At 39.2% G+C, this 19,226-nt stretch overlaps 1 protein-coding gene across 2 annotated transcripts in view; it reads right to left on the bottom strand.

Annotated features, from left to right (window-relative positions):
• Positions 1-9,450: 9,450 nt before the first annotated feature.
• LOC136877540 (dnaJ homolog subfamily B member 6) overlaps positions 9,451-19,226 on the bottom strand; it is a 337,737-nt gene continuing 327,961 nt past the window's right edge. For both annotated transcript variants that reach the window (XM_067151663.2, XM_068228674.1), the window contains exon 2: positions 9,451-10,251. In XM_067151663.2, the coding sequence (XP_067007764.1) occupies positions 9,504-10,229 (726 nt within the window). In that variant the 5' untranslated portion in view covers positions 10,230-10,251 and the 3' untranslated portion in view covers positions 9,451-9,503. The remainder of the gene's footprint in view (positions 10,252-19,226) is intronic.

Here is a 19,226-nt window from a genome sequence, read left to right as displayed (position 1 = left end):
GGTAAATGGTGGACTGAGGAGGCATAACTGTGTTTGTTGGGACGATACAAAAGCACGGAAAAGTCTGGGACAAGAACAGACTATATCGGGTGTTGGTATATGATATTTAAATTGGTAGAATAAATAAACTGGATTTATTTAAGATAATTGTTACAACAGTGAATTTATCTAGAAATACTACTTATTTATAGGCTATGCAAAACTATTTTCTGCAACATGATGCTTTTTCTGGCAGCAAGATAATGCTCGCAGTGTTGGATTTCGGGAGGCACTTACTGCTGCTGGTTTTCACGAGTAAATTGGTGTTGAGGGGCAACAGAAAGATTTAATTATTTGTGTCATTTCACTCCTAGTGACATTCTCATAAAATTATGAGTAAATTAACTAACGTTCTCAAAGGAACCTGCAGGGTATGTTGCTATGAACGATGTAATAGAAGGTGACGTTCTTTAAATTGAATGAACACATGGAATGTTTCTACAAAGCATTCAAGAGAGTCATTAAAATATGTGAAATTGATATTAAAAATGGAGTAGAAGTAATCCAGTTCTTGCACCTAGAACTAGTACTGCAACTAAATATTGGGTTGCCAGAACCGCGAGTATTTCCCAGTTACTTTGTAGAAAAGAGTTTATGGATATGCTGAGAAGTAAAATTGAGCCACATAACCAATCAAGCTTACTTCATAAACACTCCATGGCGCTAAAACACTGGCCTACAAAGCGACCAGTGTTCAACCCGAAGGCCTGCAGATTACACGTTGACACGTAGGCTGCGTGGCCCTCAACCTAGCCCTCTCATCCAGGTAAAAATATCTTACCCGGCCGGGAATCGAACTCAGGGCCACCATGTAAGAATCAGGCTCGCTACCCCTAGTCTGTGACGCTAAGTGTAACAGACGAGAGGATTTCCACGCTTATTTATTGGTTCGTCCATTTTTGGTAAACTTAATTTATGGCCTACTTAGTAGTGATGGGATATTCGATTCATTTTTGCTGAATCGATTCATTTGATTCCTTTCTCGTTACTGAATCGATACAATGATCCGATTCACGGCATATTAGAGTCACCGTTCCTATTGAATCTGTGTGGTTTGTACTGATAAGACAGCAGCAACAACATTCAGTGCTTGCTGTTCTCATCTGGTCTTCATTCTATGAAGTGCTTTCCTACACGTCATCTAGCTTTCGGATTCAGGTTTCTTCTGGCAGCCACCTCTTCGCATCAAATTTTGATGTTACAAAGCCTTTCCTCCACAGAGACAACTAGATTAAATAAGTATATAGGATTAGATGAAAAAATATCTGTACACACAAACATCAGTGATCTGCATTTAGAGCAGTCGCCCAGGTACAAGTGTAACGGTTCAAATCCCGTTACAAGATGATATCTGTATTTTTATTATTGTATGATTTTATCTGTATTTTTTTATTATTATTATTATTATTATTATTATTATTACTATGTCAGTATTATTATTATTTTATCTGTGATATTGTTACTATTATTGTAATTATCCGTTTTATTCAATTTTGCAATTGCCTGTTGCTTGCAAGATTGCACTTAGATGTATGCATATATACGTATGTGTAGTATAACACTCAATACCTGTACAGTGAGAATTGTTGTATATATCAGAGATTGGGTATGACGTTGGTGCATTGTGCAATATTGCTGGCGATTCTGCCAAGTCATCGCCACTCCATGGCTACGTCATCGTATTTAGTTAGATATGAGCGCACGGACTCGTCGCCGCGGGGCTATTTCACCACTGTGTGTAATATCTGTCGCGTAGGTGGGAGTATGTCATTGTTATTTCTGGAGATTACGTAGCTGTGTCAACCAACTTCTATATAAGGTAGCTCCATATTGTAGCGTCAGTCATTACTTATACGGATGCAGTACAGTGAAGTAGTCTACTAGATCAAGAGGCCTTAAGTGGTCAGCCAACCAGTGTGAACGAGAGATGGTGAAGACTCAGTGAGCCATTATTGGTCATTGAGAGAGTGAGACCAAATGGTTGGTCCGTCACTTAGTGGAAGACGCGGACGCAAGACTTACCAAGGAGTCAGAGAGGGCAACCCTGGACCTGCCAAGAGGTCATACCATATTGACTTACAAAGAAGTCAGATGATATGGAGAAGAAGCAGTCGCAAGGATGTATCACCACGTTAGGCGTGACACATCTACAGTAAACACCAGAGCAATGGATTACGTCGTAATTACACTAAAAGTGTTGAAGGTACAGTCAAGTGAATCAGTGAGGGAAATATTTCGTATAAATTGTTAAATGTCCGGTCAAGAAGAATTCAAATTCATGCCTAGTTTCTTTCTGTTGCAATGTCATAATTTCATATTCTCATCTGTTTTATCGCAACAAGACTCACTATTTTTGATATATTATTTAAAGAATATATATTGTCCTATCAAACGAATTCATAGTTTTATTTCATTTACAGTAAAATATCTTAACCTCAAAATTAATGGGGAAACCGAACGCCAATCTCCTTTTCCCAGAACTTATATGGTATGTTGTCAAAAGTAAGCTTATTACCCCACACCCTGTTAGTTTTTAGTAATAAATATGTTTACAATGTGTCGACGCAACGTGGGACTCGAATAAATTCAGAATTTGTTCTGAATGACAGCATATCATAGGTTCATTTTGGGAAGAGTGTGCGCATTTAAGCCAACGGAAATTATTACCGGTAAATGTCAAGAGTATAATTTTGTGATATATATTTGTAATTTGGGGATATGTCAAGGGATTTGAAGAGGGAAATTAATTTGAGATCGCGTACTATCACTAGTGAACCAAAGATGGACAAGGAACACAATGACAAGTCATGTGAGGACGAGGTCATTGCTTCTGCGGACATCCAAGGTGAAATTCAGAGTAGGGAGCAGGTGAATAGGATGGAACCTTCTGAGATAATTCAGGAAAGTACAGAAATTGAGAAGCACGCTGAAACTCAAAAGACATTCTCAGGGGCAATGAATTTACAACAGTTTAATCTGCTGAAGGCCGAAATGAACAAGTTGAAGGAAATGATTGATACTTATTGTGAAGATAGGAGTAAACAGATGGAAGAATTAATTAGTAGGAATGAAAATAATAATAAAGAGATGAAAGAAATGATTATTAGTAGTATCGAAAATAGGAATAGGCAGATGGAAGAATTAATTGGCAGTAATAAAGAAAATTGTAATACGATCATTAGTAATATAGATACTAAGATATTAGAGATAAATAATCAAACATCTAAGTTAGAAAGTAAGTCAAATGAAAAGTGTGTTGACCTTAGGGAAGAAATGGAGTCGAGTCGGAGCGAGCTTCATACTCAAATTGAGCATGTCAAAGGAACATGTACAAACAAGATCGTACTGTTAAGTAATAAAATTTCGAGTAATCGGGAAGAAATTCATGACGTAGTCGAGAAAAGATTGGACAAGAGTTACAATGCAGTTGGGGAAAATACGGGGCAACAGGTTAGTAGAATCGAGCAGATTGAAAGCAAACTTGTGGAGGTCACTGAACTACGAAGCGAACAGAAAACGCTATCACAGCAGGTAAGAGAAAGAGAGGAAGAATTGAAGGAAGACGTGAGAATAGAGGAAGAGAAGGATGAGAGAGGAGCGGAAGAAGAAATTTTGAGAGAATCGGAAGATGGGAGGCGTATGTATCTGAGTTATGAGAGAGAAGGTCAGGGGAGTAATCAGAGAGAATCGGAAGATGGGAGGCGTACGGGTTTGAGTTATCAGAGAGACTATGATAGTCTCAATATGAATGTTATCAAGGTGTCGTTATCAAGCCAGAGTATTTCAGATTCACAGGGAATCGGGTAAGTTAAGTGGACAGGCTGAAGGTAGAAGTTGAACAGGGATGTAGTATAAGTAGTTGTCTAGTGAAAGTAGATTTAAGAGTACAGTGTGATTGTGACCTAAGTAATGTTAAGTGAAATATTTAAGTAGTGACGTGATCGTAGATCATGCAGTAATTAATAGTAGTAGTAAGTTAGACGTAAGAAGTGTTCTGTTATAGTGATGTAAGTACTTGTAATGCCGAGAATGTGATGTAAGTAGTGAGGTAGTAACTCCGATGACCGGGCGAGTTGGCCGTGCGCGTAGAGGCGCGCGGCTGTGAGCTTGCATACGGGAGATCGTGGGTTCGAGCCCCACTGTCGGCAGCCCTGAAGATGGTTTTCCGTGGTTTCCCATTTTCACACCAGGCAAATGCTGGGGCTGTACCTTATTTAAGGCCACGGCCGCTTCCTTCCAACTCCTAGGTCTTTCCTATCCCATCGTCGCCATAAGACCTATCTGTGTCGGTGCGACGTAAAGCAAATAGCAAAAAAAAAAAAAAGGAACTCCGATGATGGAAATTGTGAGATGAAGAAGGTAAGGGAAGGTTCTATTAGATATTATAAAAGCCGTTGGGTAAGTCAAAGTGAGTAAATAAGGTGATAGCGGTACCTATCATAATTGAAGATAATTGTAAGTCTCAGACATGCCTTGTTGTACCAGAACTTGTGTATTCAGTTGTTTTAGGAGCTGACTTGGTTGCAAATCATGGAAGTAGAATAGACTTTAATTTAGGTAGTGTGTGTTTGTTCTGGGAGTAATCTAGCAAAGAAGTACGTGTTAATTATGATGGTCTGAGGTAAGTGTGTTGGTGAGTGTGTTCTTTGAAATATATGGGAGGTAAGTGAAGTTGTTCCTAGTGAGAGGAAATGTTTTGTTGGGTGTGTTACGTGCCTGTACGACCAGTATCCGAGGGATAGTCGGTATGAGGCAGTGACGTGAGGTAATTTGAGTGAATTACAGGAGTAATATGTTCGATGTTAGGTAAGCATCGAGAGGTATTTAGTGGTAAGTGAGGAAGAACACGTATATGAAAATAAATTTGTAATATATGACCATTCATCGTTTGTGGGAGGTAAGTACCCCATTCAACTTAAAAATGCTAGTGAAGTCTAAGAACAAATAAACATTATGCTGGATTACGGAATAATTGAACCATCTTGTAGCCATAGTATTGATTCTTTAATTGTTGTTGCCAAGAAGGATGTGATTTATTGAGATATGTAAGTTTATAAGGGCAAAATTGATTCGTTTGAGTGACAGAGTGCTACTCAGAATTCCATTTTCATCATCTGCAGAGGCGGGAAATATCTCGAAGTTACTTTTTGTATCAGGGGTATTTCACTATTGTGAGCCGTATCGGGAAGTGTGCATATTCCTTAAAAGATCAGGAAGGGAAGATTGTCGGTACTTACAACATTAAGAACTTAAAGAAGTATTTCACGTGAGATTTGTTGAAATAAGAGTAAGATGATTATATTTTGTGAGAAACTGGCAAAATAAAACTAACATCTACGATTTGCGTGTGAACCAAGTGTCGTATTGGTGTATTGGAAGAATAAGTGCTACATTGTCATGTACTGTGTGACAAGAAAAACGGAGAACAAGACATTGGACAGTTATCTGCGATAACAATATGCAAGAAAAGTTCTCATATAAGTGAATTTTCACAAAATATTTTGATATGTTAAAAAAAAGGAGAAGAATGTTGTATATTGATTGAAATTATTTGTGTGTGTTAAATTAAGGGCTATGTTCTTGTGAATTGTATGAGAATGGGACACTGAACAGTTATCTACGATGGCAATGTGCGAGAAGAATTCTCATATATGTGATGTATTATAAAATGTATGGATGCTGAAAAAGAAAATTATTGTTGTATACTCATTTAAAGTGTTTATCTGTGTCAGTGTTATATATATAATTTTGTTCATAAATCAATCGATTCTTTGTTCTTCGATTTATTTATGAGGGAGGCGAATTGTAACGGTTCAAATCCCGTTACAAGATGATATCTGTATTTTTATTATTGTATGATTTTATCTGTATTTTTTTATTATTATTATTATTATTATTATTATTATTATTACTATGTCAGTATTATTATTATTTTATCTGTGATATTGTTACTATTATTGTAATTATCCGTTTTATTCAATTTTGCAATTGCCTGTTGCTTGCAAGATTGCACTTAGATGTATGCATATATACGTATGTGTAGTATAACACTCAATACCTGTACAGTGAGAATTGTTGTATATATCAGAGATTGGGTATGACGTTGGTGCATTGTGCAATATTGCTGGCGATTCTGCCAAGTCATCGCCACTCCATGGCTACGTCATCGTATTTAGTTAGATATGAGCGCACGGACTCGTCGCCGCGGGGCTATTTCACCACTGTGTGTAATATCTGTCGCGTAGGTGGGAGTATGTCATTGTTATTTCTGGAGATTACGTAGCTGTGTCAACCAACTTCTATATAAGGTAGCTCCATATTGTAGCGTCAGTCATTACTTATACGGATGCAGTACAGTGAAGTAGTCTACTAGATCAAGAGGCCTTAAGTGGTCAGCCAACCAGTGTGAACGAGAGATGGTGAAGACTCAGTGAGCCATTATTGGTCATTGAGAGAGTGAGACCAAATGGTTGGTCCGTCACTTAGTGGAAGACGCGGACGCAAGACTTACCAAGGAGTCAGAGAGGGCAACCCTGGACCTGCCAAGAGGTCATACCATATTGACTTACAAAGAAGTCAGATGATATGGAGAAGAAGCAGTCGCAAGGATGTATCACCACGTTAGGCGTGACACATCTACAGTAAACACCAGAGCAATGGATTACGTCGTAATTACACTAAAAGTGTTGAAGGTACAGTCAAGTGAATCAGTGAGGGAAATATTTCGTATAAATTGTTAAATGTCCGGTCAAGAAGAATTCAAATTCATGCCTAGTTTCTTTCTGTTGCAATGCCATAATTTCATATTCTCATCTGTTTTATCGCAACAAGACTCACTATTTTTGATATATTATTTAAAGAATATATATTGTCCTATCAAACGAATTCATAGTTTTATTTCATTTACAGTAAAATATCTTAACCTCAAAATTAATGGGGAAACCGAACGCCAATCTCCTTTTCCCAGAACTTATATGGTATGTTGTCAAAAGTAAGCTTATTACCCCACACCCTGTTAGTTTTTAGTAATAAATATGTTTACACAAGATTCCTTATCAGTTGTTTGCCTAGTCTTTTCTTAATTTTTTTTTCTGGTGCCTTTTCGTCGCACCGACACAGATAGGTCTTACGGCGACGATGGGATAGTAAAGGCCCAGGAGTTGGAAGGAAGCGTCCGAGGCCTTAATTAAGGCACAGCCCCAGCATTTGCCTGGTGTAAAAATGGGAAACCACGGAAATCCATCTTCAGGACTGCCGACAGTGGGATTCGAACCCACTATCTCCCGGATGCAAGTTCACAGCCGCCCCCCTAACCGCACGGCCAACTCGCCCGGTCATCTTTGAAAATATGTCTTTTTCTATCAGCAGAGGATATTTTTAAATCGCCATATTTTGTATAGGCTACCCGAGATGTACAGTAGCCCTGTGGTGTTCTGATTCAACACCTTTTTTATTTAAGTTATTGCGTCATTCGGTTCACTTACCCACCGTCCATATACACCGGTGATTTCGTGATTATGGTTTTCCGTGGTTTCCCATTTTCACACCAGACAAATGCTGGGGCTGTACCTTAATTAAGGCCACGGCCGCTTCCTTCACAGTCTTAGCCCTTTCCTGTCCCATCGTCGCCATAAGACCTATCTGTGTCGGTGCGACGTAAAGCCAATAGCGATTTCGTGATTCGATTATTGAAGTCTTGTGCAATGATGCGGCATATGAAATGAGAAAATACTGAGCGGTTCTTCCCAATAATAAACAGACAATTTCGAGTTGTCATGTGCATGACTTATAGTCATAGGTAGAGCCCTGTGCGGATGTACAAAATGATATCCGCATCCGCGTCCGTATCCGCTCCGCATCCGCACCCGCATCCGCAAATGGTTATGCGCGGATATTGTAAATATTTAACTACTGTACAGCACATTACAACCAAGGTATTGAAATGGATAGATCTGTTAACATAATACAATTGACCTGGCACCAGACAGTTTTATGAGGGATTTTCTCTTGCGACAACTACCGACGAATTGACCTTTGTTCCTTCCATTAACTGCAGGCAGAGTCAGTTAGGATTAGGTCAGATTTATGGCTTTATGATCTCGTTATCGTTATATATCACCATTCTCCCATATCACTGTCAAGGGTGTCCGACTCGTTGGCTGAATGGTCAGCGTGCTGGCCTTCGGTTCAGAGGGTCCCGGGTTCGATTCCCGGGGATTTTAACCTTAATTGGTTAAATCCATTGGCTCGGGGGCTGGGTATGTGTGGCGTATTCAGCATTAGAAATCATCCTAGGTAGGGCCCTCATCTTCACAGACTTGCAGGTCGCCTAATAGGCCATCTACGAGAAAAAGACTCGCACCAGGCCTCTCCGGAGGCCATACGCCATTATTACTGTCAAGGGTCACCTAAGCATAAGCAAAAATAAGAATATAATTTACTTAAAATCAATAACCGTCATTATTTAAAAATCAGCAAAATTATCCGCACTACCATACAGTTTGTATCCGCCAAGACACTAACTTCGCGGATATCTGCATCCGTGCAAGGCTCTAGTCATAGGGTAGGCTAGAGAGTTGAGTTAAATTAATTGTCGAATGTCAAATGTTATAATATTGAATAATTAAACGAATAGGCCTAAATAGAATAGCCTAATAGCCTACCTATTTACTAGCTAGTTTTTTTAATTATGTTTTAACTACCTTTTTAACACTGCAAATAAATCCATCTATTATTTAAACCTCCCTGTAAGAAGAGGACATTGAATGCAAGTGTGTACCATTTTCAAATGAGCTGAGAGCGGGAGTCCGTTACAGCGTACGATTCGTTCAGTGTGCCATGGCTCTGTATGTTTTGCTGCAGCGGAAGTTAGGCTCCCCGCCAATGTCCAGTGTACCGGTAATGAACAGTGTGTGTGTACGTGTGTGTCTCTGTGTGTGTGTGTGTATGTGTGTGTGTGTGTGTTTTGTGTCTGACTGATCCGTGATTGCGTACGATTCTTTCAGTGTGCCATGGCTCTGTATGTCTCGACCGCAGTGGAAGTTCGGCTCCCCGCCGATGTCCAGTGTGCCGATAATGAACCGTGTGTGTGTTGTGTCTCACTAATCCGTGGGTGCGCAGTGTCTGCTGCGAGTCAACTGAATCGTGTGCCATGAGCTCGCCGTTCCTGTGAATCGATTCACTCTGATGCGTTGCTTCGAATCATACACTCAGTAGCCAACACTACTACTTAGCACATAAAGGTTAAGAGCCTACCTGATCTATCTTCATTTCACATGCAAAAGAAAAAGGATAGAGAAAATACAAACTGGTAGTACATCTATTAAAGATAACTTAAACCAAAACAGTTTTAACAAGAATCAATCTACAGACGTGTTGATCAAACTACAATTTTTATATTTTCTGCTCCCGGTAGAAATCTGCGAATTTTACATATTATTTAAATGACAACATCTTTGTCAATGTTAGTCATAGGTAATAGACTGAGGTACTCCGTCCACAGTTTTTGAAACAAGAACGTCATTTTCGTAAGTCATGGTTGTCTCCTTCCCATTAGCGAACACCTTTTTGGTTGTAATCTTCTTGCCGTTGATATATTTAGTTGTGGTCGAGGTACGCTTTACTGAGCTACCACTAGGACCTGCTCCGGATTTGGAAAAATTTGTAAACGATACAAACCCTCCTCCATTACATGAACCATCGGAAGTATTTAGCATATCATCCATATCCATACCAAACCCGAAGCTAAAAGGGTTAAACAAACGTGAGCCGCCAGAGAAATCCCGTGAGCTTCGGCTTCTGTGATGATCGCGATTGTGACTGCTAGTGGTAGCAATTTCGGAAAATAGATCTTGGAACGGAGAGCTTCTAAAGAACTCTTTGAACACCTCCTCAGGATCTCTGAATGTGAACATAAAGTCGAAATCATTGGAACTGCGGGAACGACGACGATGTCCACTTGGGGTTGATGAAATTCCATCTTTTCCATATTTATCATAGATGCGGCGTTTCTTTTCATCGGATAGAACCTCATATGCTTCCGAAATCTCTTTGAATTTCTTGTTAGCTTCCTCTAGATTATTTGGATTCTTGTCTGGATGCCATTTCAGTGCCATTTTCCTGTACGCTCTCTTGACGTCAGCATCAGTGGCATTTTGAGGTATTCCTAGAATGCTGTAGTAGTCTGCCATTTTGAGCCGACGTTCATCCAACCTGTGAAAAACAAAAATACATGTTATAACACGAAAACTGTAACAACAGTATTATCAAATAAGTTCGTCCAATCCTGCATAAGTAGGAGTATTTGTTCGCTTTTTACATTAATACTACAACTTAAAACGGAAATGCTACAGAGTCGACATTACACACTGAATGACAGACCAAATACAGTAGAGACAACACGCGACACTCAGCGAGATATAGAGGGACAGCTATTAGAGCTCTCTCTAGTGGGTAGACCTGAGAACTACTGATTCTGTCATAAGAGCACGTGTATTTGTGTGTGAAGTTTTTGGTGTTATTTATGCGTTTTCAGTGAGTTGACATAATTAAATAGTAGCGTATGTCATTCCTTGATATCTCCTCTCAACATGAGGGGAAAGGTATGTGCTGTGTTTGGCTGCAGTAACTATGAAGTAGAGAAGAATGCGCGGTATTTCTTTCACTACCCTCGTGACAAGAAAATGTAAGTAATATTGTGTTTACATATATATTCTTCCAGTGACAAAGAGATTTTTATAGTACTTCATAATCTTCTGACCTGCTCGACCCATATTTTAACTGGCTTAAAATATAATACGCATATTTTATTGTATAGTGCAGCAGTTAACCTTCAATACCGATGTGTTGTTGTAGGTGTGATCTGTGGGTTTTGAAATATCACAGAAGTGATTTCGATAAGGTGTACAAGAAAGAAGGGACGTTACGCTTATATAAGAATTATAAGATCTGTTCGGATCATTTCCAGCCCAGCGACTTAAAAATCCTCGACTATACAGCCAAGGGTATGTTACATTTTTACTCTAATTGTACGTAAATATTCCTCAAAGCATCACTATTGACAACATTTTCATACTTTTCTTTCTTTTATCCCTCTTCTCAGATTAAAGCCGCGATTTTATAGATTTTCTATCTGTTAGTAGGCTTTATGTTAATAGGAAAATTGTCCAGCATTGAAATGTTAATTCAATGCATCATGTGTGTAAGGAATGTGCCGATATTGTTATTGACAAGTGTCTTAATGTGATGATACAATGTTTTTTAAATGAGAAAAAAGACAAATTAACCGTAAAAGGTTTTTTTTTTTTGCTAGCTGCTTTACGTCGCGCCGACACAGATAGGTCTTATGGCGACGATGGGACAGGGAAGGGCTGAAAGTGGGAAGGAAGCGGCCGTGGCCTTAATTAAGGTACAGCTCCAGCATTTGCCTGGTGTGAAATGGGAAACCACGGAAAACCATTTTCAGGATTGCCGACAGTGGGATTCGAACCTACTATCTCCCGAATACTGGATACTGGCCGCACTTAAGCGACTGCAGCTATCGAGCTCGGTTCCGTAAAAGTTCAGGCAGGAATGCTAAAGCAAAAATGTAATGCATAGATGAAAGATCAACCCATTTCACAGCAGTCAATTTCACATCTTGTTTATATGTCTAATTTCAGCCTTTAAATAACCTTTTAAGTAGTTCTTCATTCATTTATCCAGAATTGCTTTAGCAACTTCGAAGTTAATATCTCAATAATACTTTCTTTCTAGACGTAATTTATTTATCCATTTTCGTATATGCATTTCCATTAATATTTGAATTTAGCGCAACTTTTCAGGTCAAGTCACTAGGAGCGTCGAATTTTCTCCCATTTTAACATGGCTAAATCCGTAAGTGTCGCGTATTGTCTCTACTGTATTTGGACAGACTGATATTTAAGTTAACGGAACTTAAGATATAGACCACCAGCCAATGTACCCGTGCTTCGCTACGGAATTCCACATTGTACACGGATTTCTAGGTAAATTATTGAACAAGTTCTAAGATTTTCAAAAATTGCATGTCTCTTATTGTTACCCGAGAAACACAACGGGAAGGTTTCCATACGGCGTTTCTCATGTAAAGTACGAGCTGGGGAGTTTTGATCATAATGGCACGCCCACTTGCTTACTGCCATTCACAATCGATTTTGGAGTTTTCATCATAATGACAGATCCCCTTGCCTACTGCAGTGAAACTGATTTGGGGAATTTTCATTATAATGACAGGCCCCCTTTCCTACTTTCCGTCACAGTCGAGTTTTTATTATAAGGGAAGGCCCCCTTGCCTCATACTAGTCGGATTCGAGTTGGAGAATTTTGATTATAATGGCAGTCCTCTTTGCTTACTGCCAGTCACAATCGAGATGGGGAGTTTTGATGATAATGGCAATTCCTCTTTTCTAATGCCAGTCACAATCAATTTGGTGAGTTGTCATTCCAATAGCAGGCCCCTTTTCCTACTTCCAGTCACAATCGAGTGTGGGTGCTTTCATTATAATAGTATGTCTCCTTACCTACTGCCAGTAACAATGAAATTGGAATGTCTTTATTATAATGAGAGACACACTTTCCTACTGCCGGTCACAGTGCAGTTGGAGAGTTGACATTATAACGACAGGTCATCTTTCCTACTGTCCGACTCGTTTGCTGTATGGTCAGCGTACATGCCTTCTGTTCAGAGGGTCCCGGGTTCGATTTCCGGCCGGGTCGGGGATTTTAACCTTAATTGGTTAATTCCAGTGACTCAGGGGCTGGGTGTGTGTGACGTATTCAGCATTAGAATTCATCCTAGGTAGGGTCCTCATCTTCACAGACATGCAGGTCGCCTAATAGGCCGTCTACGAGAAAAAGACCCGCACCAGGCCTCTTCGGAGGCCATACGCCATTATTATCATCTTTCCTACTGTCAATCATAGTCAAGTTTGGGACTTTTGATTTTATGGCAGGTCCCATTATCTACTGCCAGTCTCAATCGAGTTACAGCTTTTTTCACTATCGTGGCAGGCCCACTTGGCTACTTCCAGTCACAATCGACCTGGGGAATTTTCATTATAATGCCAGTGAAAGTTGAAGGGGGGTTTTTCATTACAATGCCAGGTCCTCTTTCCTATTGACAGTCGCAGTTTAAGAATACTAATACATGGAACTCGACTTGAAGAGATCTGTACAAAAATATTAAAATGAAAATAGGCACGAATTAATCAGGCACTTCTAGGCATCCTACGAACTTAAAACTTGGTACCAGTGAAGTTGATACCCTCCGGATCTCTAGAAAAGGAGAAACTTCTCAGAATTACCCAAGAGGGCGAGGTTGGGTGGGAGTTTCAAAATTAGGGCTAAACATAAAAAAAGCAAGTGTAAGCATTTCTTTTACCACTCGGGTGTATTTTTTCAAAGGGATGACCTATAGTTTCCATGCCTTAAGATTTTTCTGAGAGTCTAAATTAAGTTTTAACATCAAACTCCTAGAAATTGTGGTGGGAAAATTTCGAGATATTAAGGATGCCAATAAATGAAACTCGATGTGAAGCGATCTACATATGAAGGTTTAAAAATGAAAATAAACATGAATTAATGAGGCATTTTCAGGCATCCTACAAATTTTAAACTCAGTAAGAGAGGAGTTAACGCCCTCAGGTTACTTACAAAAGTAAAAACATTCTAAAAATTGCCCGAGGGGACCAGACTGTGGAGTTTCAAATTAGGGGCTCAACATAAGTACGCAAGTGTAAGCATTTTTTACCCAGTCGTATCTTTTCCTCCAAAGCGATGAGCTGTAGTTATCGTAGGGTTATAAGATTTTGGAATTCCAAACCCCGAGAAAGTGTTAAGGGAAGTTAGGCAAAATGCCATTATTATTAATCTGGATTGATATACCGTCGTGTCAGAGATAAGCATGTTTCCCTATATTTGGGAACGCTAGAACCCGTTATCATTTTGCCTTTTTCGCCTATTTGAGTTTCCGTTGCCTACTTGCCTTTTTTGAGTTGTTAAGTATATTTTCAGCTATTATTCATATACTAATACTAGCAGCTTTGCTCGCGTGAATTTCGTAATTCGATAAAAGTAATCGTTCCTCGCTACTGCACTAAGATATTTTCTGAAGATTCTTAAGGTATAAAAACTCACCTAAAAATCGAGTTTCATTTGCCCCAGTACCTCTTTGCAAACCAGCCTTTTGAGGCTAAGGATGACCAGGCTACTGGCAGAGCTAACTCTGGATCATACGGCATAGAACTGTTCCAGTGAGAAACAGCCCACTCACAAGTCGAAAACAAAAACACATGTTTCTTTTTTAAATGAGATTTGAAGTAAAAATTTTCACGTATATAACATCTGCAGTTTTTGAGATACAAATATCCCCATAAAAATAATTGAACCCCTTCAACTCTTTTACACCCCCACCCCTTAGGTGGGGTTGGTTTTCCGAAAACAAAATAATACGAGTTCCTTTATCTTTAAAGGGGATTACAAATAACAATTTTCACGTTTGTACCATCTTCAGTTTTTGAGGTATAAGTTTACTTATAAAAGTAATTCAACTCATTCTTCGCCCTCTTAAGTTGATCCCCCCCCCCCCAACGCAATAAATATGTTTCTTTATTTTTAAAGGAGATTGCAAGTACCAATTTTTCACATCTGTAACACCTTTAGTTTCTGAAACATAAGTAACCCCTTTTTAACCATCCTCTTAAGTTGACATCCTGAAAACAAATACATACGTGTTTTTTTATATTTTTAAACGAGATTCCCACGTCTATAACATCAGTTTATGAGATATAAGTATCCCCATAAAAATAATTCAACCCATTTTCACTCCTTTCCACACCCCGCGTGAGTGGATCTTCCAAAAACAAAAATATACGTGTTTCTTATTTAAAAAGGAGATTCCAACACCGATTCTCACATCTGTTTAACATTTTTACTTTCTGTGATATAAGTATCCTCATAAAAAGAAGTCAACTCATTTTTCAATTCTTCAACCCCCCTTTAAGTGGATTTTCCGAAAACAAAAAGTACGTGTTTCTTTATTTGTAAAGAAGATTAAAAATCCAAATGTTCATGTCTGTAACATCTGCAGTTTTTGAGATATCAGTATCCTAATAAAAAAAAGAATTCAACCCCTTTTTCAGCCCTTTTCATCCTTCGCCCTCCTACGTGGCTTTCTCATAAAAATACATGTACTGCAGATATACTCGTTTTAACAATTCACCCCCTCTTCCCCTCCTGTTCGCCCTCTTAAGTTGACTTTCCAGAAACAAAAACAAAAGATCAGGTTTTTATAAATAAGTATACTCACGAAATGTATTCAACCCTTTTCTCACTTTTTTCACACCTCCCTCCCTTAAAGAGATTTTCCGAAAACAAAAAAAATGTGTTTCTTTATTTTTAAAGGAGATTCCAAATACCAATCTTCACGTCTGTATACAGTTAAGATTTGAGATACAGATATACTCTTTTAAACAATTCACCCCCCCCCCTTTCACCCTATTACAGACAGAATATCCAAATATCCTCCTATAATGAGCACTTATGCCTTTTGCTGGCAGGATGTAGTGTTTACAGTGCACTATGTCTTCTGGTATGGGCTAGAATGAATTTGTTACTTTCATAGATCTGTCTCAGTCCCATCCTTGGCTTTGGCAATATGAAAGTGACCGAGGTATGAGCGATGCCAGTAATGCCATTCCTTATGCAGCCAGTCCCTGTTATGAATGGTGTAAAAATGTCGCTGCATTTCAGTGGGCTTGGCAGACTGATATGCAATAGGAACTTCTGGCTCAGTGAGGAAAGCAACGGGAAACTACCTCACTCCTCACTTCCCTAGTATGCCTCTTCAGTGATAACTAGGCTATCTATGGCAGCTGTTGGTGGAGCTGTAGAGGATCAAACCAGCCTTCGGGCTGAATACCCAACATACACAATGAGCACTTACACTCTGATATAAATGTATCCCCAAATTTCATTTCTTTATGTCCAGTAATTCTGGCTCGGCGATGATGAGTCAGTCAGTCAGTCAGAACATGTTATTTTAAATATATATAGAATAGGCCTCATCAGTGGAAATAAAATATAATTCCAACGTACTGTATTAAAAATAAACGGAAACCCCTTGTTACCTCTACTTGCTGAGATATTTATGGAAGATTTCGAGAGAAATCTTCTTTCGCCAGCGGATACTCCCATAAATTATACTGTTTATTGGTTTCGTTACGTTTATCGATATAAATAAAGTTGTAGGGGGTCCGCTGTCTGTAATTTCATTTGTTTTGCCAATTTTTCAAATATTTTTTTCGTTTTAGGTCAACTCAAGACCGTATCAGTGGTTTTTAGCTGTCGTGTCTGTTTACTGTTGCACCATTACGGCGACACGGCTGGAGAGATCTCGACCAAACTTCATATTTATAGTATACTCATTCAAGGAAAGGTTTAGATAAGCATATTATTTAAACATCACTAAACAGACTTGGGGCTTATAGGAAAATTAGAACAGTTTTCTTCAATTTTCTCTTATACTATTGATTTTCTGTGAATCCAAGGACTATGTGTGAAACGTCCCTTCATTTTAAACAACTTTTGTTATGTTCATACTTTTTCTTACTTGTCAAATGACGGAGAAAATTACTGTTTTCTACGGGTTTCATGCTCTGCTTTGAATGACCGACAGACCGACAACGAATTTACAGTTTACCATGGCAACGTCTCTGACTGCTTGCCAGCAGGGAAGTGGCGTAATGCCATTTTCGTCATCATTTCTGTAAACTCGTGGATGTTCCTTGGGTAGAAGGCGAGAATGACGTCAAGCTGCCATTCTACGGGATACCGTTGAAGGTTTCAATCTTCTTCGAATAGCACTATTGGGGAGGGGGCTGTTAATATTTGAATAGCACGGCGAAGTGTAGCCCATTATTTCACACCGTAAGGGCATTTCCTATAATTTTTACTGTATTTCTCTTCTACATCTGTTTTCTACTTTAATTTCTTGCTTTTGCCTTGCCCCTTTAGGCTTAGTAATAATACTATAAGACATCTTCTGTCGCCATAAGACCTATCTGTGTCGGCGCGACGTAAAGCCCCTAGCAAAAAAAAAAAAAAAAAAAATGACATCTTCTTATCAGTTTACCTAAGATTCCCGCCGCCTGAATTTCTCTGTTGCCGCTTTCTTAAATCCTTAACTCATATCATTACGTCCGGCTCCATGGCTAAATGGTTAATGTGCTGGCCTTTGGTCACAGGAGTCCCGGGTTCGATTCCCCGCGGGGTCGAGAATTTTAACCATAATTGGTTAATTTCGCTGACACGGGGGCTGGTATATGTGTCATCTTCATCATTATTTCATCTTCATCACGACGCGCAGGTTGCCTACGGGCATCAAATCGAAAGCCCTGCATCTAGCGAGCCGAACTTGTCCTCAGACACTCAAGGTACTAAAAGCCATAAAACCAAACCAAACCAAACCAAACCCCATGGCACTACAGCCCTTGAAGGGCCTTGGCCTACCAAGCGACCGCTGCTCAGCCCGAAGGCCTGCAGATTACGAGGTGTCGTGTGGTCAGCACGACGAATCCTCTCGGCCGTTATTCTTGGCTTTCTAGACCGGGGCCGCTATCTCACCGTCAGATAGCTCCTCAATTCTAATCACGTAGGCTGAGTGGACCTCGAACCAGCCCTCAGGTCCAGGTAAAAATCCCTGACCTGGCCGGGAATCGAACCCGGGGCCTCCGGGTGAGAGGCAGGCACGCTACCCCTACACCACGGGGCCGGCACGAAAAGCCATACGCTATTTAATTTCATATCATTACAATTTAGTGAGGAACATTTTGTTTTCCTATCCATCCACTTGGTATTTACAAATTTGTCCTATCCGCCCGTCTTCAGTTATAATCCTATTTTGTATTAAAGTCAACTTTCTTAACTGTATTGCTTTCTTCCTTAGTTTCTCAGTGTGTGTGCGAGTGCTTATCTTGGAACCTGGACACACTTTCCTTTGAGAAAAATTCCAAGATGTTAAAATCTAAGTCTTTCTGGTTGCGGAAAATATCGAAATATGGAGGCAATTTTAATGACGGTGCATACCTTCGTTTCGGGGCAACTGCTGGCTAAACGATAAGTCATATCACAAAACAGATAGGCCTAACACAATCGCTGCTCAATTTGGAGAGATCTACAACTTTGGTCCTTTGACTTTTTATCGTATTTCGATTCCTTATACGCTAGATAGAGCTGCATTTTTCGATTGTAATCAAATCTCTCCAACTCGATTGCGACTGTCATTAGAAAAAGGGGCCTGTATTTGTAAAGAAAACTCCCCATCTCTAATGTGAATACCGTAGCGAAGCACGGGTACGTTTGGTAGTGATATAGTATTCCTGTACGGTATAACATGAGAAACTATTTCATTTGTTCAATTCCTTGCAGTTTTATTCTTGAAACTTAAAGCAATTTCAAATTAAATTTTCTTCATTTAACTACTGACCAGTCACAAAATATCCACACCTTTAGCATCCACAGAAACTCACCTCTACGGATTTAATAATTCCATATAATTAATGTGAATTCCTTCCAATACAAGTTAGCTACTTTCCATAGTATGATTCACAGACTTCTTTCTGTACCCCAAAATAAGGCAGATTTCGATAAATAACTTCAGAGTATTAGAGAAATTGCTGTGAATCACGGTTACAAGATAAATATAAATGAGTAGAATAAGAATACTCCCATCCTCTAGAACCGGATCACCAGGAACCGGGCAAAGAGTAATCATTTATTGCAATCCGAGTTATTTTGATACAAGCCTGATTTTGTTACAATTACTTTATCTATTGCTACCTTAAACATTACAATTTACGCCCAATCACTATTTACACCCGATCTCTAAATTGTAGTTTCTATGATGTTTATTTTTTATATTTTTATCCTAAACGTTAACATTGTTATGTAGTCTAGGAAAACATGTATATTACCCCCTATTAATTTGTGTTAGTACAAGTATTTATTTGTGTCACAAGTCTGAACAGAGTAATCCTTAGCTTACAACAGACATTATGAATTAACTGAATGAATGAATTCCCTGACTGTATTGTATTCATTCATGCATGAGTGGATGAACACTCCTCTCTCGCCATCACGGATAGTCGCCGACTAGGGAGAGAGCAGATCTA

This window comes from Anabrus simplex, chromosome 7 (assembly GCF_040414725.1).
Source record: "Anabrus simplex isolate iqAnaSimp1 chromosome 7, ASM4041472v1, whole genome shotgun sequence".
Classification (NCBI taxonomy): domain Eukaryota; kingdom Metazoa; phylum Arthropoda; class Insecta; order Orthoptera; family Tettigoniidae; genus Anabrus; species Anabrus simplex.
Note: the sequence above shows the minus strand (reverse complement) of the source record. Positions and strands in the feature narration are given on the sequence as shown.